Below are 18,531 nucleotides of genomic sequence, written 5' to 3'. Positions count from 1 at the left end.
ATTTTCCTAGTTACCTAACTGGAACTCTGTAGACTTCTGATCCCTTCTCTCACACTTCATCACCTGGTACCTGATGCTCTCAGGTGGTTTTCTTGGTCTCTCATTTCTTCCCTATCAGCTTAATCTTCTGAAAATGTTACTTTGCATACAGTGGCTAACCTACTGCTACAAATGATAAGACTATTCTCTTTAGTGAGCTATTTTATACTGCCCATAATCCAGCCCCAATCTCTCTCTAATGTTGTGGGCTGTAGAAGCACTTATTCCCTCTTCTCAGTCCACGTGGAGGGACTTTACTTAGACTATCACTCCTGGTTTCTCTTCACCCCCTAACTTTCTGGAACTTCTCCAGGTGGGAAATAGCAACTTATCTGAATGGTGAGTACAGAGGAGGACCAACACCTTTTGCAGACAGCATGCATCCTGGTCTGCTTTTGGGGCTTGCTCTTGTGGGGAAGGCTTGTAATTATCTAGCTATGTCAGAAACATTACGTTTAGAGATCTGAAGTAACATATTAGCAAGACCTGTGGCAGCTGATCTCTATGTAATCCAATCATCTTATTAGAATTACAACTAACATTTTGCTATCTATTTGCCTGCTCCCTCTTATTTCTTAATTTGTTCCTTATTCAGGAGGAGGGGAAATTCCAACATCTAATATTGTATCCCATTTGCTAGAATAATTCTGATCAATACAGTCTATACAAAACTCTTGAATAAGAAACTACCTTTCAAATTTTTGCTCATGTTGTATTTTTTGTCTAAAATGCCCTCACCTCACCTTTGTCACACCTTGTTTCCATTTCCAGACATAGTTCAAATGCTTCTCCTTCATGTAAAACAAGCTAATTGTTTCAGATCAGAGAGATCGCTTTCTTTTCCAACTTTCCTCTACCACTCTTCTGTACTCTTCATTCAATTATCAGATGGAGCCAAGTCAATATCCTTTTCCCCCAACTAATGTTTCAGCTTGGAGGCAGTCCTATTAAACATCTTTTTATCTTTAGTATAGTGCCTTAGGCATGAGGTAATCTAAAATTTAGTGCTGCTGCTTTTCAATCCATCTCTCAATCTCTTGGTCCTTGCTCTTATTCTCTGTCTCTTGAGTTCAGGGGTGTGAACAAGATTAGCTGACAAATGTCCAAATATTTTAAAAAGGTACAGTGAGAGAAAGAACAATAAATGAGTTATAGGCCAAGGAGGGGGACACAAAGTGCTACCTGGGCACAATGTTTAGTATAATAAAAAAAAGACAGAGAGAAACATCCAAATAAAGAGTCATCAGCTAATTGTGACCTGTTCATATCTAAACTGCAAAATAGTTTTTTTTTTCATGGTCTAGGCAAAACAATGGTTTATGCATAGATTTGATCATAAAGAAATTATGTAAAAGCTAAACCAGGGAAGCAAAAGAACATTTTATTTCTCAATATCTGGTACTTCTTTGATCATATCTAATTTGTTTAAAAGTAATTTAAATGCTATCCTTATTCATATCAATAGTAATAATAATATGACTGTAACAGAGCTGCAATTAGTAACCTATAACATTTCACTGGAAATTACCTTCATTTCTCCTTCTTCTACAACCAACTGCCAGTTGGCATCTCCACCTACATCCTGTAATGAATAAGTCATGTGGTTCTGCACCATCTCTTCAACCTTGAAAAGAAAAATAAAGCTATAAGAATCCACCTCCAATTAACAGCTATGACATAATCTCTAAAACAAAATGGTATTCAGTTTACTTCAGTTCATAAATGATGTTCTTAGAAAGCTGAGCAACCAAATGCACAAAGGTTAGTAGATTTTATACAGTGTTGGAAGAGTTTAGTCCACATTCCAGGTATCATATCTAGGTTAATGACAGGAGGGAGAAATGCAGGGAAGGAAGATGCTTCAATTAAATAACATATAGTGGGTCTAATGTGCATCATGTGATCAAAATAAGCATTTTCTGGAAAAAAAATTCCTTCCTTTACCATAAGATGCTTCCTTTCAGAGATGATGTCTTAAAGCATAAAATCATGGAACACTAGGGTAAAAGGAGCACAAAGAGACCATCTAGTCCATTGTTCCTATATTTAAGACTACAAAGATATTAGCTTGTTATAAGTCAAGATTTCGTTACAAAAAGGTACAAAACTTTCATTATTTCATCAATAAACTTCTCTTTTATAATGAATATGAGCCAACTTAAAAAATAATCAACCTCCTCATTTATTTAATTCCAATTTCATTGTTCTAAATTCTTTTAGGGACAATGCTAATATTCATATATGCAAACATTTACAAATAATCACCTTTTAGTTCATTCTTTTAAAATTTCTAACTAACTTTCTCTTACTGAAATTTAAACACAACCTCTTTTTTCTTTTTAATGCACCATGATGGTTTTTTTTTAAATATAAATTTTATTGGGGAATATTGGGGAACAGAGTGTTTTTCCAGGGCCCATCAGCTCCAAGTCATTGCCCTTCAATCTAGTTGTGGAGGGCGCAGCTCACTGGCCCACGTGGGAATTGAACCAGTAACCCTGTTGTTGACAGCTCGCGCTCTAACCAACTGAGCCATCTGGCCGCCCCAAATAAGCCCTACTTTTAATGGATTATTTGTGAAAGAAGAATATAAAGGATTTTATTCTGTTAAAACACAGAGAGAATTCTGTTTTAAAAAATTTTAGTGCCATTTAGTGTTTTTGTTGTAAATAAGGATGCAGGTAACTGTGTTTATGTTTGGGAGATTATTCCTGAATTAGTTATTTCAAACGTATGAAAAATAAGGTGCCTTTGATTTGTGTTCTCGTCCAAAAGAAACCAGATTCCACAAATATAAATTGATAGGAGGTAACATAAGTTAAAACAATGTACAGTAAACACATTTAACATCGTTTTTCTAGGCAGATGAAAAAAATGATATTCCTATCACAGTTACCACTGCGTCTATGGAAGTTTTCAGTCTTCTGCTCTTATTTACTTCCTTGACTTAAGAGGGCTTGAAAAAGTCCAACAAAGAAACACACAAGATCTATTCAGTTTTGTGCTTGTAGGAGATTAAAGAAACAGAGGAAGTACTCAATTACTGCAGTAATCATCTCTGCAAAGCCTTCATCAGGAATCTTTATCCAGTAGGGGATCTTCCTCCAGGTAATAACATTAAGGTCAACAAGAGAGGTGATACAGGCAAAATCTCACTATAATGAATTTTATGTTCACTGCAATAAAACAGGAAGTAGCCAATCTTACCACAGGGGTAATGACTCTGGCATATGTAACCACATACACTTCAGACCTAACCTAATGATCCATTTACCGTTTTCAGTTATGACTCTGTATATCAAAATTAAGTGGGAAACAAGGGACCATTAAGTTGGATGATGAAAATAAACACAAGCCAAATTTACAATTTTATTAGGCTCAAAATTTGATATACAAGGAAATAATGTTACTAGTAACACCTGCTATTACTTAAAAAAAAAAAAAAAGACTGGATCAAAATTATTGAAGCAGGTTTCCCCTGCTTTAATAGTATTTGCATGTTTTAATTAGACTAAACATAATTTCAGAAATCATGTCCTTGATTTTTTTGGCCTGAGAGCTGAAAATGATGAGCTGACACACATAGCATCTTCCTATTAAATGAACTATAAAAAAATGGAATTAAAACACATTTGAAATAAAAAGTGATGGTACGCTAATTATAACCTTTTCTTTCACCTCACATTTGAATCATTCAGTATGCTACTTTAGGAGGTTGTCTAATTGGATTTTTTCTAACAGTATTAATACAGAAATTAAAAAAAAAATTGCCTTTGATGGAACAACCAAATTGTAATGAACAAAATTCTACTGAACAAAAATAAATCTAGGAGTTTTCAAACACAGCTCAGATCTCTTTTTCTTACACATGTGAAAGGAATACAACTATGCTTATTATTAGAGTCACAGAGTCCTAGAGAGATTTGCTGGATAGAATAAGTAATAACAAATTAACAGTATACTGTTAATCCAAAAGAAAAATGGCCAAGGATATGAATAGTTAATTCACAGGAGAAATGTAAACAGCCAAGAAGCAAAAATACCACCTTTAGTGTATCAGATCGGCAAAAATAAACTGAATTACAATATTCAGTGTCAGTATAGCAAAAGAAAACTGAGCTCGGAATGTAGCTGGTTCAACTTTTCTAATGAACAATTTGGTAATCCAAATAAAAAAACTTAGGGCTCTGTCCTAACAATTCTACTTCTAGGAATATATTTTAAGGAAATAATTGCGTAAGTGTACAAAGATGTATATATAAAGATGCGATACATACAAGGATGCCCCAATAGTACTACTTATAATAGAGACAAACTAAAAATAAACTAAATGTTAAATATTTGGTGAGTAGGTAAACTCAGTATACATAGATCTGAAAGTACATAAGGAGATCTAGACCTATATTTACTGATGAGAAGATGGACATAATTATATGTTAAAAAAAAAAAAAAGCTGGTTACAAAATCGTATATACAGAATTATCTACTTCGGTAGGAAAAGACAATTATGCTGTATTTATCAATATGTGCCTGATTTTTTTATATGCATGAAAATATTAATAGTGATATAGTATTTTAATTTTATTTAGTTTTTAGCTCTGCTATAATTAGCATGTATTACTATACAAAAGGCAGAGGAGAAATAATTATCACAACAATGTGTTACTATGGACATAAAGTGGTAAAGAGCTTTACACAGAATTGATTTTGCAACGATGCTCAACATAGATTGACCTGCAGATGTACTGCCCACACTGATTTTTTGTTTTCCAACAGAGGATTTTTTCTTTTTGATCTTTAAGGTGACATCTTTAGATGGTAACTGTGCTATGCAAATAACCAAAAAGATCCATTTATAAATCCAAGTCCTTTCTACTTTCTGTATAATTTGATTTAGAGCTGCTTCATTCCCAACATCTGTCCATCAGACAGATTCATAATTTGCTACTAGTTTCCTACCGTGTTTCCCTGAAAATAAGACCTAGCCGGACCATCAGCTCTAATGCGTCTTTTGGAGCAATAATTAATGTAAGACCCGGTCTTATATCATATCATATCTATTATATTATATTACACTACATTATATTATACCTGGTCTTATGTAAGATCCGGTCTTATTACAATAAGACCGGAATCTGATCAATCACAGCATCATATATTAGGAAAAAAGCTCACCAGAAAGACTTTTCTTAACTTATATACATGAGTTACACAAAAAATTAGGTAAAGAAAAGTAAGCTACTATTTAGCACAAATCTTGTAAAAATCTAGGCACCTGCTTCTCAGTGATATATTCATCTGGACTTGAAGGCTTTCAGCTGTTCTACAGCTACAGCTTGGGCCCAGATCTGGGTTCTGAAGCCCTGATTCTTAGGCACCTGTTAGTTAGTGGTTTATAGTCTTTTCTTGCTCTCATTACATTTTCTTCATTTATAGCCTGTGTGTTCCTATACTTTAAGGGGAAATATTGACCAGTACTGATGGGTTTTAGTTTGTTATTTTACTAGTTTAATACAAGGTGGAACATGGCAGAATAAACTAAAGTCTCCCAGTATTATTTAGTTTTATCAGTGACTTATTATAAATATGAGTCACTTTTTAAAAAGCATATAAAAATTGATGAGCAAAAGGTAAAAATTATTGTTAATAAGTTTGGCTACAGGTGATTTCTGATAAATTAACTCATATCTTTCTTAAAAATGTTTAAGGAGAAAAAAAGTTACAGAAGTCAGAAAAATAATTTGATCCTTAAAACTTATTTTCTTCTTTATTGCATAGTCAAAAACTAATGTAAATTTTATTCACGTGTATAAACTAATAGAAATTTGTTTTAAATTATGACTTTTAAACACTTTTATTTGAATACTGATAGAGAAAAAAATGACATAGATCATCTTGATCAGCTCAAAGAAATTATGTTATTATAATGTTAATGAAAGCTCACACTTACTGAGCACTTACTACATGACAGGCCCTAGGTAGATCAGAGTCCTAGCTAGACAACAGAAGTGAAGCACAGAGAGTTAGGAAAGTAGTCCAACATCATGCAGCTAACCAGGATTTAAACACAATCATTTTGACTGGGAATTCAGGTCTTCTGATAACATAATGCAATACAATAAAATGCAATCACTATGAAGATACTAAGTTGAATTGCAAAGATGTGAAGATAAAAAACCCTTTTTTCCAACTAATGCTGACGCTAAAACATATTCCTCCAAATATTTTATTCTGAGGGCAGAGACTACAAGCATCCAGCTTCCTGTCATAAATTTCTAAATCCTTACTGTTGATGCCAATGCCAAATGACCAATTAAAACCAATTTCCATAGATTTAGCATAGAAACAGCAATATGAATTTGTAATATTCAAGGATAATATACATAAGGAAAGTACAACCTGTGCAATATTATAATGGTAATGAGACAAATATTATTTAAAAAGTTATTTCCTGTTCACCTGAAACTAATATAAAATAATACTGAATGTCAACTGTAATTGAAAAATAAAAATAAAAAAGGGTTAAAAAATAAAAAGTTATTTCTGTGCTGAATATGAGATATTTTAAATTAGAAGTGCGACTTCTAATTAGAAGTTGAAACCTGCTTTTATGCTATAAAATACCCTGTAGACCATATCCATCAAAATTGCTGAATCCTGTCTGAAGAAACAGATATTACATGATATTTAAAGACCAGGTAACTTCAACTCCTATATGGCAAAATTCCAAGCTATTCACAATGGAGGATACAACGGGCACATGCAAGCCTGATAGAGGAACTATTTAGTAAACAAGGACGGCCTTTTTAATTGCTTATTGTTATTATTTAAAATTTAAAACCAAAACAAGTGGCCTAACCAAAAGATTTCTAGGAACTGGGAAAGCAGACTGAAATACAGCACAGAAAGACTCAAGTCGACTCTGTACATTCATACAGTACCTGGGAGCTGAATCTGTGAACATCGTCAGAGGCACTGACTAGATCAATGGAAGACATGGAGGAAGAGCGACTATAGGGCTACCAGAGACAGACAAAGAAAAAACCAAGTAATCAGAACAAAGGCACAACAGGGCATTCAGTACCAACTTCCAAACACAAGATAAAGAAAGAGAAAACAAAGCACTATATGAAACAAGCTCAGCAGCAAGTGCTGACTTCATGCACCTATTATGTGTTATGCTCCAAAATCTTTCTAAAAAGAATGCAGTGCTTCCAATAATATAAAATAATACCACTTAACCCCAAAGAAAAAAGAAATTTAATATAACTGGCTATGCTTCTGGTTAACTATTTTGGACTAGTCACTCCCTATTCACCCCCAAGCTGCTTTTCCCCTTGAATAAAAAAGAAAGAACATTATGTTCAGAAGATTTCTAACTGTTTTGAAGTATATAGAAGAAAACATAGTATCAAAAAATCTCATTACTTAAATTCAAGAAAAGGGAGAAAGCTTATACGAGATAGTTCCATCCACAGTGAAGCACAATACAACATACACTGTCAGTAAACTCTGACATTAGCTTACCTTTTGGACAAATCTGTGAGTCCCCACAGAAGAAAAGGCATCTCCAGATACCATGGGTGTAGACCAATGTAACCTGACCTTTTCGCTCTGTGACTAAGAAAACACATAATGTTAAGATGGGATGGTTTTTAAGTGTGTTTTGCAGCTAAAGAATGGATAATATAATCTGAAAATACCAACATTTAATTACGGAACACTTTAGTACTTATAAATATTTGAATTATGAAACTACTCTAAAGATACAAGCCTTGCCAAATCCTGACACTTTATGTATCTCAATTAAATCTCTTTTGGACTCCATACCTACTACTTTAGAACAGGGATTAGTTTTTTGATTTTGCTCCTAGACAGACTCTCCAATGCCAGCATGGCATCATTTATAATGAATCAATCCTAACACTGATTTTTTTATCCAAACTCTGGCCAAATTACTCCAATCATTCTACCTCCTTAGGGTCCTATAGGAATGTATCATTTGAGCCAGTATCATTATTTGCTTCAGTTATGTTCCAAAAAAACCCGTATCATGTATATCTTTGTCTCCTTTCCATAAAGGTATTCTGTCTTTATCCCATCATCTCACTCCTGTTGAGCTGCCACTTAACCTCCTTCTTCCTCCTCAGCTTGCCTAGCTTCTTCTCACTTATTCAATAAATATTTACTAAATATAATGTATGAGAAACTCTGCTGGGTTGTATGTATGCTCATTTTCTACCGATGCAGAGGACAACTGGTAATTTCTATTCAGCACCATCTGAACATAACTTCAAAGATCTTGTTTCTTACCACTTTATTGCACATATCTTTTCCTCATGTTAGTAAATGATGTAAAAACAAACCATATAAACTCAAAAATGTGTCACTAAAGCACACCTCCCGTGTTTCCCCAAAAATAAAACCTAGCCGGACCATCAGCTCTAATGTGTCTTTTGGAGAAGGAAGTGACTTATTTTACTATAATATAAGACTGGGTCTTTATAATATAATAAATAATAATATAACATAATGTAATGCAATGTAATGTAATATAATATAATATAATACAATACAATACTGGGTCTTTATAATATAACACCCGGTACCTGGTCTTATATAAGACCAGGTCTTATATTAATTTTTGCTCCAAAAGACGCATTAGAGCTGATTGGCTAGGTCTTATTTTCAGGGAAACACGGTATGTAGTGGCTGTGCTGTTGAGAGCCCTGTGCAATACCTACTGCATACAATGAGGGGAATAATCTGAACTTTGGAACTGATTTCATGGATTACTGAAGCTTAATAACTCTACAGCATTACCACATTTCAATCCTCTGTCATATTGGCATATCTAGTTATTAGGAAAGGAAAATCATGGTCTGTTTAACAATTTGCTTTGTAGAGTATCTACCAGAGGGTCAAAAACAGATTGAAATTAAATGAGTTGATAGCCCCATAAATTTTTTTTTCTAAAGCTTACAGTTTTCATTGATTCTCTTCAACTCCAACCCAACTACTGTTGATATTCAGGAGAGTAGCATTTTAGAGTCAGAAGGGACGATTTGAATCATTCTAATTCCTGTTTCAGATTAGAAAACCAAGGCCCAGAGAATTTAAGTAATAGATACATACAGTCAGTGGCAAAACTAAGAATAAGAATGAAGTTGTCTTGATCTCAGAGTTCACTACTCTTCCTATAACATATATTAGATTAAAAAAAAACAAAAGCAAAAAAACAGCCAAGAAGCAAGCAGTTACTTCTATGTTCTGTCTTATTCTCTATAATAAACCGTTCATCAAAACAAAACAACAACAACAAAACAAAAAACTAATCACAGTGAAGGGGAAAAAACCCTAAAAAACCAAACACAATGATGTAATGTTGGGTTATACTTTCGGCATCAAAAATTAGAGCTCATTTAGGAACTAAAAGTTTCCCGTCTTACTGAGTGCTGTGTAGCATGTTTAAGGTATAAAAAAATGACCAATAAGCTTTGTTAGTTAGTATGACATGAACTTTTTATCACTAACTTAGGGAAAAAAAAGTGAACATGAAAAGCAGTCACTGTTGCTGGTGATTTACCCTTAGGTAGTTAGACCAGTAAACGAGCATAATGGCCATGACTGCCTTAGCAATGACAGGGAATGAACGTGTCAACATTTTTATGTAAGTTAATCTGTAGTATAAAACTGATAACATATGATTTATTTGCAAGTTGCTTCAAGTATTGGGAAAAGGAACTAAAATTCACCCGTAAGTACCACCTAGTGGTAATGTGTGGTGACTGCATTGAAGCAAAGGATCAAATTAATCTTGAAATTAAGAGTGAGAGGACTTAAGAAATACTTTCTTTCAGTTTCCACAGAAGCTAGGTATAACTCCTGTCAATTTAATTATGATAAAACACTGAGCAAAGTTAAAAGTGGGGAAGCAACTGAAGGTGAATGTAGTGAAAGCAATAAAGGAGTTAATAAAAACTGAATAGCACTCATGTAGAAGAAAAATAAATTCTTGGTCATACTCCTTCTGAATTTAAATGGCACTTGGTGGTAAAGAGAAATTCAGAGACTGTTTTATTCAGAGTGAATATATGCTTTATATTAATGGAATGTTAATAAAGTTGGATACTTCAAGGGGAAAAGGCAGAGTATTTTCATTTAATTTCATATTATGCATGCTTCCTTTAAATTATCACTGGTCTTCTTTCTATTGCTTGGAAATTGATCAACGAAGGAAGTGACTTAAAAAGAATCTTCTACATTTGCGACTCAGTGTAGACACAGTTCATTTTCTAGGTCATCAGTTTCATGATTTTCAAATCCTGTTTATATAATATACATCAAGGAATACCCAGTGTTAGAATCTTTCACAGATATACCTGTTCTTCTATTTTATCTTGTCTGTCAAGAGCAGCTTCAACAGCATCGAAGAACTCTTCTTCATTAATTAGACTGTTTGGGCCTTCCTATTCAAACACATAGGGAAAAAAAAGAAGTTGATTTAAGAAAATGGAAAACACTGGTAACCCTGGCATTAACTTTAGAGGAAAGCTGAAAAGTGACTCAACAAACATTTATGAACCAGTACACTAGATCATACTATAAAAAGGAGGAATAACTTAATGCTCTGTGCAGAATCATGAGTATGACAATTCACTCATGTATTTACAGTATATTGACCAACACTGTTAGGGCAATAATCTAGAGCAGGGAGGTGGTAAACTATGGCCCATGGGCCAAATCCAGCCCACTGCCTACTTTTGCACGGCCTTTAAGCTAAGAATTTCGTTTTTAAATGATTGGGAAAAAAAGAAAAGAATAATATTTCATGACATGTGGGAATTACATAAAATGAAAATAAAGTTTTATTGGAATAAAACCATGCTCATTCATTTATGTATTGTGTATGTATTGTGTATGTCTGTTTTCCTACTATAGTGGCAGAGCTGAATACTTGTAGCTTGAGTACTTATCACAGAAACCATATAAATTTGCAGAAAGGTAAATACAAAGTTGCTGAAGATCTATAGGCAATGAGAAGTATAGATAGAAGTTCTGAGGGGAATCTCCCTAAGCAAAGACAATTATTTCATGGAGAAAGAAAAGTTGAACTGACGCTTGAAAGCCTGGTTAGATGGCAGAGCAGTGGTTCTCAATCGCCTGGGGAACCTGTTAAAATGAAAATTCCCAGGCTCCCATATACAGAAATTACTTTGCAAGCAGGTCTTGGGTGGAGCGAGGAATATGTGTGTTTAATAAATCCTCCAAGTGATTTTCATGCAAATGGAAACTCAGCTGTATCAGAAATGTATGAAGAACAATAGCAAAATGGAAGCAAGCAAAGAATATTCCTGCTGTGATAAAACAAATAAATGGACTGTAAGTTGAATACCTTCATATTATGGTAAAAGTGGAGGCTGAAATGGTAGGCTTGGATATAAGGTTCCCTAAATTTATACATATACAAAATATGACACATGAATGATTGCTGGTCTATCTGGAATCTTCCCAGTTAGAATGATAACCCCAAGTTATCTCTACTCCATGAAAAAGTATCTGGACACAACTTGGGGTCACATAGGAAGGGTGGGAGGAACTATGGTATAATGCTCCTGTCATCTGCAACAGGCATATGAGATATCTTGATTTAACGCAATATATATATATATTTTTTAGAGTTATGAGGACTCTCACAACCCATTTCAAAAAAAAAACACAAAACACAAAAAACCCCACAAAAACTTTATTCAACTACAACATACATACAGAACAGTACATATCTCAGTGAATTATCATTAAGTTCACCATCTAATTGCTGCCCTTGGATTCCTGATTGCCAAGTTCCTCTCTACTAAGTACTCTTCTCTGGGCTCGTGTGCAGGCTCATCCTCTCCTGCTTATCTCTTAAATGTGGGTGTTCTTTAGGGTTCCACACTTGCTCTCCCTACAGTATTGTTACTAATTTCTCAGCCATCACTCACTGTCTGATGACTCCCAGATTCGCAGCCTGTTCATCTCTCTCATAAGATCTTTACATCTAATATTACATAGACCTCCTTGGGTGACTGTCTCGACTCATAGGCAACATCTAAAATCTGTTCTTCCCTTACCTCCACACCAATCTGACAAAGGCAAAAACCTGGGCCTGTTCTTGGATTCTTCCCCTTTCCCCCATTCAATCACCGCATCCTTCCATTCTACTTTCCAAATATCAAATTTGTCCATGTCTATTCCTACTGTCTTATCCTAATTTCGGCTATCTTCAGTTCTCACTGTAATACTGAAAAAGTCTCCAAGCCCCTGTCACAACTGTCAATTTCAATCCATTCTCCTCACTGCAGGAAGCAAGAATGATTTTTCTAAACTGTAAATTTGAAAACTTCATTTGCTTAAAACCCATTCCTGAGGATCTGTACTGATTCTTGTAGATCCTTCTAGGCAGTCTCACCACCCCCTCCTCTCAATGGCCTCCATGCTCCATGGATAAGTTGCCCTGTGGCAAAATACTCTTTTGCTTCTGGACTCCAAACGTTTTCTTTCTTCTGAGTCCCTACAAGCAACAGTCTTTCTAGGCTATTTGCCTGGGTTAAAATCTACTCAACCTATTCGTTCTTAAGGTTTCAGCCAAGATGTTGTTTCCTTCGGGAAGCCATCCCTACCCGTGTTAAAATTGTTTTTTAATGTACATTATTCTATTTGCCTGTTACCTACTCTATATTCCCATTAGTATACAGTGGGGGAGGGCCTCAGGCAGGGCCCCTTGTCTGCCTTGTTCCTTGCAATATCCCCCATGCCTAGCACTACTTTGCATTATATTAATAAGTCTTAAGGACTGGATTTAAGATTATAAAGTAATTTCTGAGGCCACAGATGACAGAAACATTTAAACTTTTTCAATAATTAGAACATCACGAGTGTTTGATAAGAACCAAAATAAACTCATATTTTGAATTTGCGTCTAAAATCCATTAAGTGTAGTACTGACACAAGAAAATATAGATGGTTCAAATCTAAAAGGAAGGGAAATAAGCATAAAAACAGGCCCTAGTTTATTTAAGAATTGTATATTTAACTTGATACCACAAGGAGTTGGTGAGAAAAAGGCTGAAGTACCCTCAACCATTTTCTTCATTAAAAGAGGGTGGTACATTTCAAATGAGTAGAAAAGGATGGCTTATTCAACACCACTAGAATAAAAGATTCCTACATTGTATGATAATTTTTAAAAATCCAGCTATATTAACAATGTATTTAGAAAAGGCCATTAAAAAAAACCCAGAAAATACAAATAATTATTTGAAGTAGAGAATGCTTTTTTAAGCATGATACAAAATGTAGAGATAAGTATATCAAAAGACTGAGGGATTAATTACATGAAAGTATAAAACTTTTATATGGCAAAACCATTAAAACACTTTTTAAAAACCATAAAAGGAAGAAAATAATTGAAAAATGAAAAAGCTAACCCTACACATCTAAATCAATAGGGGGAAAAACCACCAAAATCCTGATAAGAAAAATGTCAAGGGATATGTACAAGTCATTAAAGAAGACAAATGATCAATAAACATTTTTTAAGAAAGCCTAAGTCACATCAATAAATAAAGCAATTTTTTGAGTTTTTTGATTTGAATCTAGTAAACACATATAACCTGACACAAGGCCCATCCTCCCTCCACCCTGCTCTTGTCCTCTGAAAGAAACCTATGTTGACAGAAATGGAGATAAGTATATAGTTATACTCACATATTGCTGGTAGGAAATAAATTGGTAGCATATACTGTTAAATTAAAAACATGGGCTTTTTGTATTTTCTATAATTTGTTATAATAAATATCTATTTTATTTATAATATGAAAAAAATAATGTAATTTTTAAAAGTCAATAGTATCCCCCAAATAAACCTTTCTTTCTTTTTTTAAAATTAGTTTCAGGTGTACAAACTATGTAATAGATATTTACACCCCTCACAAAGTGATAATCCCCCTTCCTCAATCCACTACCCCTCTGACATTGTATATAGCTGTTACAATTCCACTGACCCTATTCCTTACGCTGTACTCCACATCCCGTGACTTTATGTATATTAAATTATAGTTGACTTATATATATTCAATATATATTAAATTATATATTGTATATAGCTGAATTCAGTATTATTCAGCTTCAGCTTCAGGTGTACAGTGCAGTGGTCAGGCATCTACACCGTCCATGAATTGGTCTCCCTAATAAGACAAGTGCCCACCTGACACCTTACAAAATCTTTACAACACTATTGATTATATTCCCCAAATTGTTTCATATGCCCGTGGCAATACTGTGGCTACCAATTTGTGCTTTCTAATCCCCTCACTTTCTCCCTCATCCCCACCCCACTCCCATCTAGCAACCATCAGTTTTTTCTCTATATCTCTAAGACTATCTCTGTTTAGTTTGCTCATTTATTCTATTCTTTAGAGTCCACATATAAGTGAGATCATATCGTATTTGTCTTGCTCCGTCTGACTTATTTCACTTGGCATAATGTTCTCTAGGTCCATCCATATGCACCCCTATGTTTATTGCAGCGCTATTCACAATAGACAAGACATGGAAACAACTGAAATGACCACTAATAGATGACTGGATTAAGAAACTGTGGTACATTTATACAATGGAGTATTACTCGGCCATAAAGAAGAATGAAATCTTACCCTCAAATAACCCTAAAATGGCAAAACAATCTGCTTCGCTTCAGAACAAAAATTAAAATAGCTTATATTTTGGTAATTTCGTTTTTTAAAAAATGTAGAGAATTGGGCCGGCCCGGTGGCTCAGGCGGTTAGAGCTCTGTGCTCCTAACTCCGAAGGCTGCCAGTTTGATTCCCACATGGGCCAGTGGGCTCTCAACCACAAGGTTGCCAGTTCAAGTCCTCGACTCCCACAAGGGATGGTGGGCAGCGCCCCCTGCAACTAAAAAATTGAACACGGCACCTTGAGCTGAGCTGCCGCTGAGCTCCCGGATGGCTCAGTTGGTTGGAGCCTGTCTTCTCAACCACAAGGTTGCCGGTTCGACTCCGGCAAGGGATGGTGGGCTGTGCCCCCTGCAACTAGAAAACGGCAACTGGACCTGGAGCTGAGCTGTGCCCTCCACAACTAAGACTGAAAGAACAACAACTTGAAGCTGAACAGAACCCCCCACAACTAAGATTGAAAGGACAACAATTTGACCATTGTTCCCCAATAAAGTCCTGTTCCCCTTCCCCAATAAAATCTTTAAAAAAAAAAAAAATGTAGAGAATAGCTAATTAGATAGTTTTTTACATTACAGAAGGAATGAATTGATAGTTTAATGACTTTAAAATATTATAGCTCAAGTTTTGTCATTATGGATTTCCAGTTAGAAATCAAGTCCATCACAAAAAAAATATTCAGTCAATATCAGCGCTTTATTTTTCATTAATTCCAACATTAAAAATAGTCAAAACAGCAGCTTTTTTCCTCAATCAATTCCAACATAAAAATAGTCAATAGCTCTTTTTTACCCCTTTATAGAATAAAAATGACAAGAAATTTTTCTTCTGTTTTCTTAAAAATAATCTAATTATAACTTTTATCATCCTACTTCTGTCTTAATAATACTCCTTGCTACTCCATTTAAAGAAATGTTCTTTTCAGGAATACCAACAATGTTAATGACAACTTCCAGATATATTTCTTACACTTTTTTTTCCTCTAAAGAAATAAGGTAGAAAAATAGCTTATAAATTTTAATGTATGTGTGTGTGTATGGAGAGGAAGATTATATTAATTGCTTAACAAATAAACAAAAAGGGAAAGAAGTTGGTTTCACACATTTTCAAACATAAAGGCAAGGCAATCAGAACAGTTCCTGCTCTGCTGTGGATACGACCTCACAATATATAGCATGGACTAAAATCTTTTGTCTGTATTAAGTACTCAGGTTTTTCCTCCACTGGTTGCTTTTATTAAAAAAAAAAATTAGTTAGAAGATAACATTAAAAGTTATCATCCTCACAGGTGAGATAAAAACTTGTCTTATAAAATGGACAGGTCTAATAATGTGCCTTTTAACGCCTATACTAAACTTTGTAGGCACTAAAAAAAAAATAATCTATTTTAGAGTAAGCCTAGCCTTTATATATTATGGAATATATATTTAATTAAAATAAATACTGAAGAATTATATATTTAGAATATTTAAAGGTTAAAAAGTATTATTTAAAAATTATCACTTTTGTGACAGATATGGCCCATGTGTCTCTTTCCAACATCAAAACTTCATACCTCATAATCTGGTCCTCCAAAGTGGGATTTTTTCTTAAGTTCTATCATAGCATTTTTGTATGCTTCCTCCAGTCTTCTTTTTTTTTCAGCTTCCTATTTTTAAAAGAAAGCAAGTGAAAAATTTATCATTTGAAGTGGGGATTTTCTCTGCATTTCACCAAAATTTTACGATTTGGCCAAAAAATAACTCCACTCCTATGAAAAATAAGTATTGTGCCCAAGAAAACACTTTTTTTCTAGGATACATATTACATACAAGCTACCATTTTAATAACCATTAAGATCACCTAATAGGTAGATTATGTATTTAAATGGATTAAGTAACTATTAAAGTAGCTTATGTTCCAAAAGATAAATTAGTACCAGAGAAATGCCTACAATATATTCATGTGTTTGTTTCCCCCCAATAAAAGCAATATTTATTTTGTTATAAATAAAGAAATGTAATGGATGCCAGGAAGAAAATAATTCAATAAATGGAATCAATGAATGCTAAAATATATTCTAAGAAAGATACATTTTTTATACTTTCCTACTGCTGGTTAAAACTATTTTTGAGCTGATAAAGAGCTTAGATTTCTACTTTAATCCTCCTTTTATAGACACTGTCTTCAATTTTAAAAGGTTAAAAGACCCAAGGTCAACACTTAAAAGAAAAAGGCTGGCCAATCTCAAACTTATTTTTACAATGGGCTGCACTGCATCAAATTGTGATACTGAAGTCCAACAATCTTGTAAAGAACCGAATGGCTTAATTCAAATGCCTTACCTTAAATATTTAAGGGCTAAAAAGTCTACACTGAACTCATACAAAGCTAACCATTTCTAAATACTGTTTGAAATAAAACTAGTGCAAATCAATGAATTAGTTCATTAATCCAAAGAGTAAGTGCTTTTTGTATACTCAAGAGAAAATGGGACTATAGACCTGTCAGAATGGCTAAAAATTAAAAAATAAAACAGAATAAACACACATAAAAAACTGACAGTACCAATTGTTGTCAAGCATGAAGAGCAACTGGAATTCTTATCTATTGCTGGTGTGAGTTTAAACGGATATAATCACTTTATAAAATTATTTGCCAATATCCGCTAAAGCAAAGCATATGCCCCATGAATCAACAATTGTATTCCTAGGTATAGGCCCAAAGAAATGAGTGCATATGTACAAGATATGTACAAGAATGTTCACAGCAGCTTTATTCACAATAGCCAAATATAAAAACCTAAATGTCCATCAACAGGAAAAAGAGATAATCAAATTGAAGTCATACAAGGAAATACTATACAATAATAAAAAAGAATAAACTACCACTAAATGCCACAACATGAATGAATCTCACAGTCACTGTTGGGGGGAAAAAGACAGAGTATATACACTGTATGATTCCATTTATATGATGTCCAAGAACAGACAAAACTAATCTGTGATCCTGTAAATTGGAACTGTGGTCACCTCTTAAGGTGGTGGTATGATTAGGCAGGGGAATGAGGGAACTTTTTGGGGTGCTATAGAAATTCTGTACCTTGATCTGAGTGGTGGTTATAGGGGCATATATAAATGTACAAAAATCATCAAGCAGTACACTTAAGATTGGTGCATTTCACTGTGTGTACAGTGTTTCCCCGAAAATAAGACCTAGCTGGACAATCAGATCTAATGTGTTTTTTGCAGCAAAAACACACAGCACAGTAGTATTAAAAAGACTTAGGGGGAAGTGAAAAAGCATGTGAAATTACACACATGTGAGTCTATTAACATAAGCAAGTATCTTAAATGAATAGAAATTTTTCAGTGTGGTTAGATATCACAGATGATGATGGTCCCTTAGTGAAGGATAAAAAGACTAAAGACAAAATATTTTTAAATAAGCTAGTTGGGATGAGTTAAATGATTCTCTTGAACCATCAGTCTAATAGATTTAAGGGGTTTTCCTGTTTTCTCAATACATTACTTTTTTGTGTGCACAGGGAATCTTCTAAAAATTCAATTTGATACATACTGTTATAGAGCTGAAATCTCTGAATATAGAATAGTTCGACTCTAGAACAATAATGAAATGTTTGTACCTTAAATGAATGTTTCCATTGCCTGTTTTCAAAGAATACATATTGCTAGGTAATAGGGCTTACTGTTACCTGCACTTGAGAATTCTGAACAACTCTCTTTTTTTCTAAACACAGGGACCTTCTTAAATACAA

At 34.1% G+C, this 18,531-nt stretch overlaps 1 protein-coding gene across 3 annotated transcripts in view; it reads right to left on the bottom strand.

Moving 5' to 3' along the window:
- Positions 1-18,531, bottom strand: part of CERT1 (ceramide transporter 1) — a 95,813-nt gene that overhangs the window by 11,972 nt on the left and 65,310 nt on the right. For 2 of the 3 annotated variants that reach the window (XM_074328817.1, XM_019728140.2), the window contains exons 8-11: positions 16,330-16,422; positions 10,422-10,508; positions 7,567-7,659; positions 1,568-1,663 (exon numbers count right to left, since the gene is read on the bottom strand). In XM_074328817.1, the coding sequence (XP_074184918.1) occupies positions 1,568-1,663; positions 7,567-7,659; positions 10,422-10,508; positions 16,330-16,422 (369 nt within the window). Of the gene's footprint in view, positions 1-1,567; positions 1,664-6,980; positions 7,059-7,566; positions 7,660-10,421; positions 10,509-16,329; positions 16,423-18,531 lie in introns of all 3 variants that reach the window. The other variant, XM_019728139.2, reaches the window with a different exon arrangement.

The sequence above is a fragment of the Rhinolophus sinicus genome, linkage group LG03, assembly GCF_036562045.2.
Source record: "Rhinolophus sinicus isolate RSC01 linkage group LG03, ASM3656204v1, whole genome shotgun sequence".
NCBI classification, from domain to species: Eukaryota; Metazoa; Chordata; class Mammalia; order Chiroptera; family Rhinolophidae; genus Rhinolophus; species Rhinolophus sinicus.
Note: the sequence above shows the minus strand (reverse complement) of the source record. Positions and strands in the feature narration are given on the sequence as shown.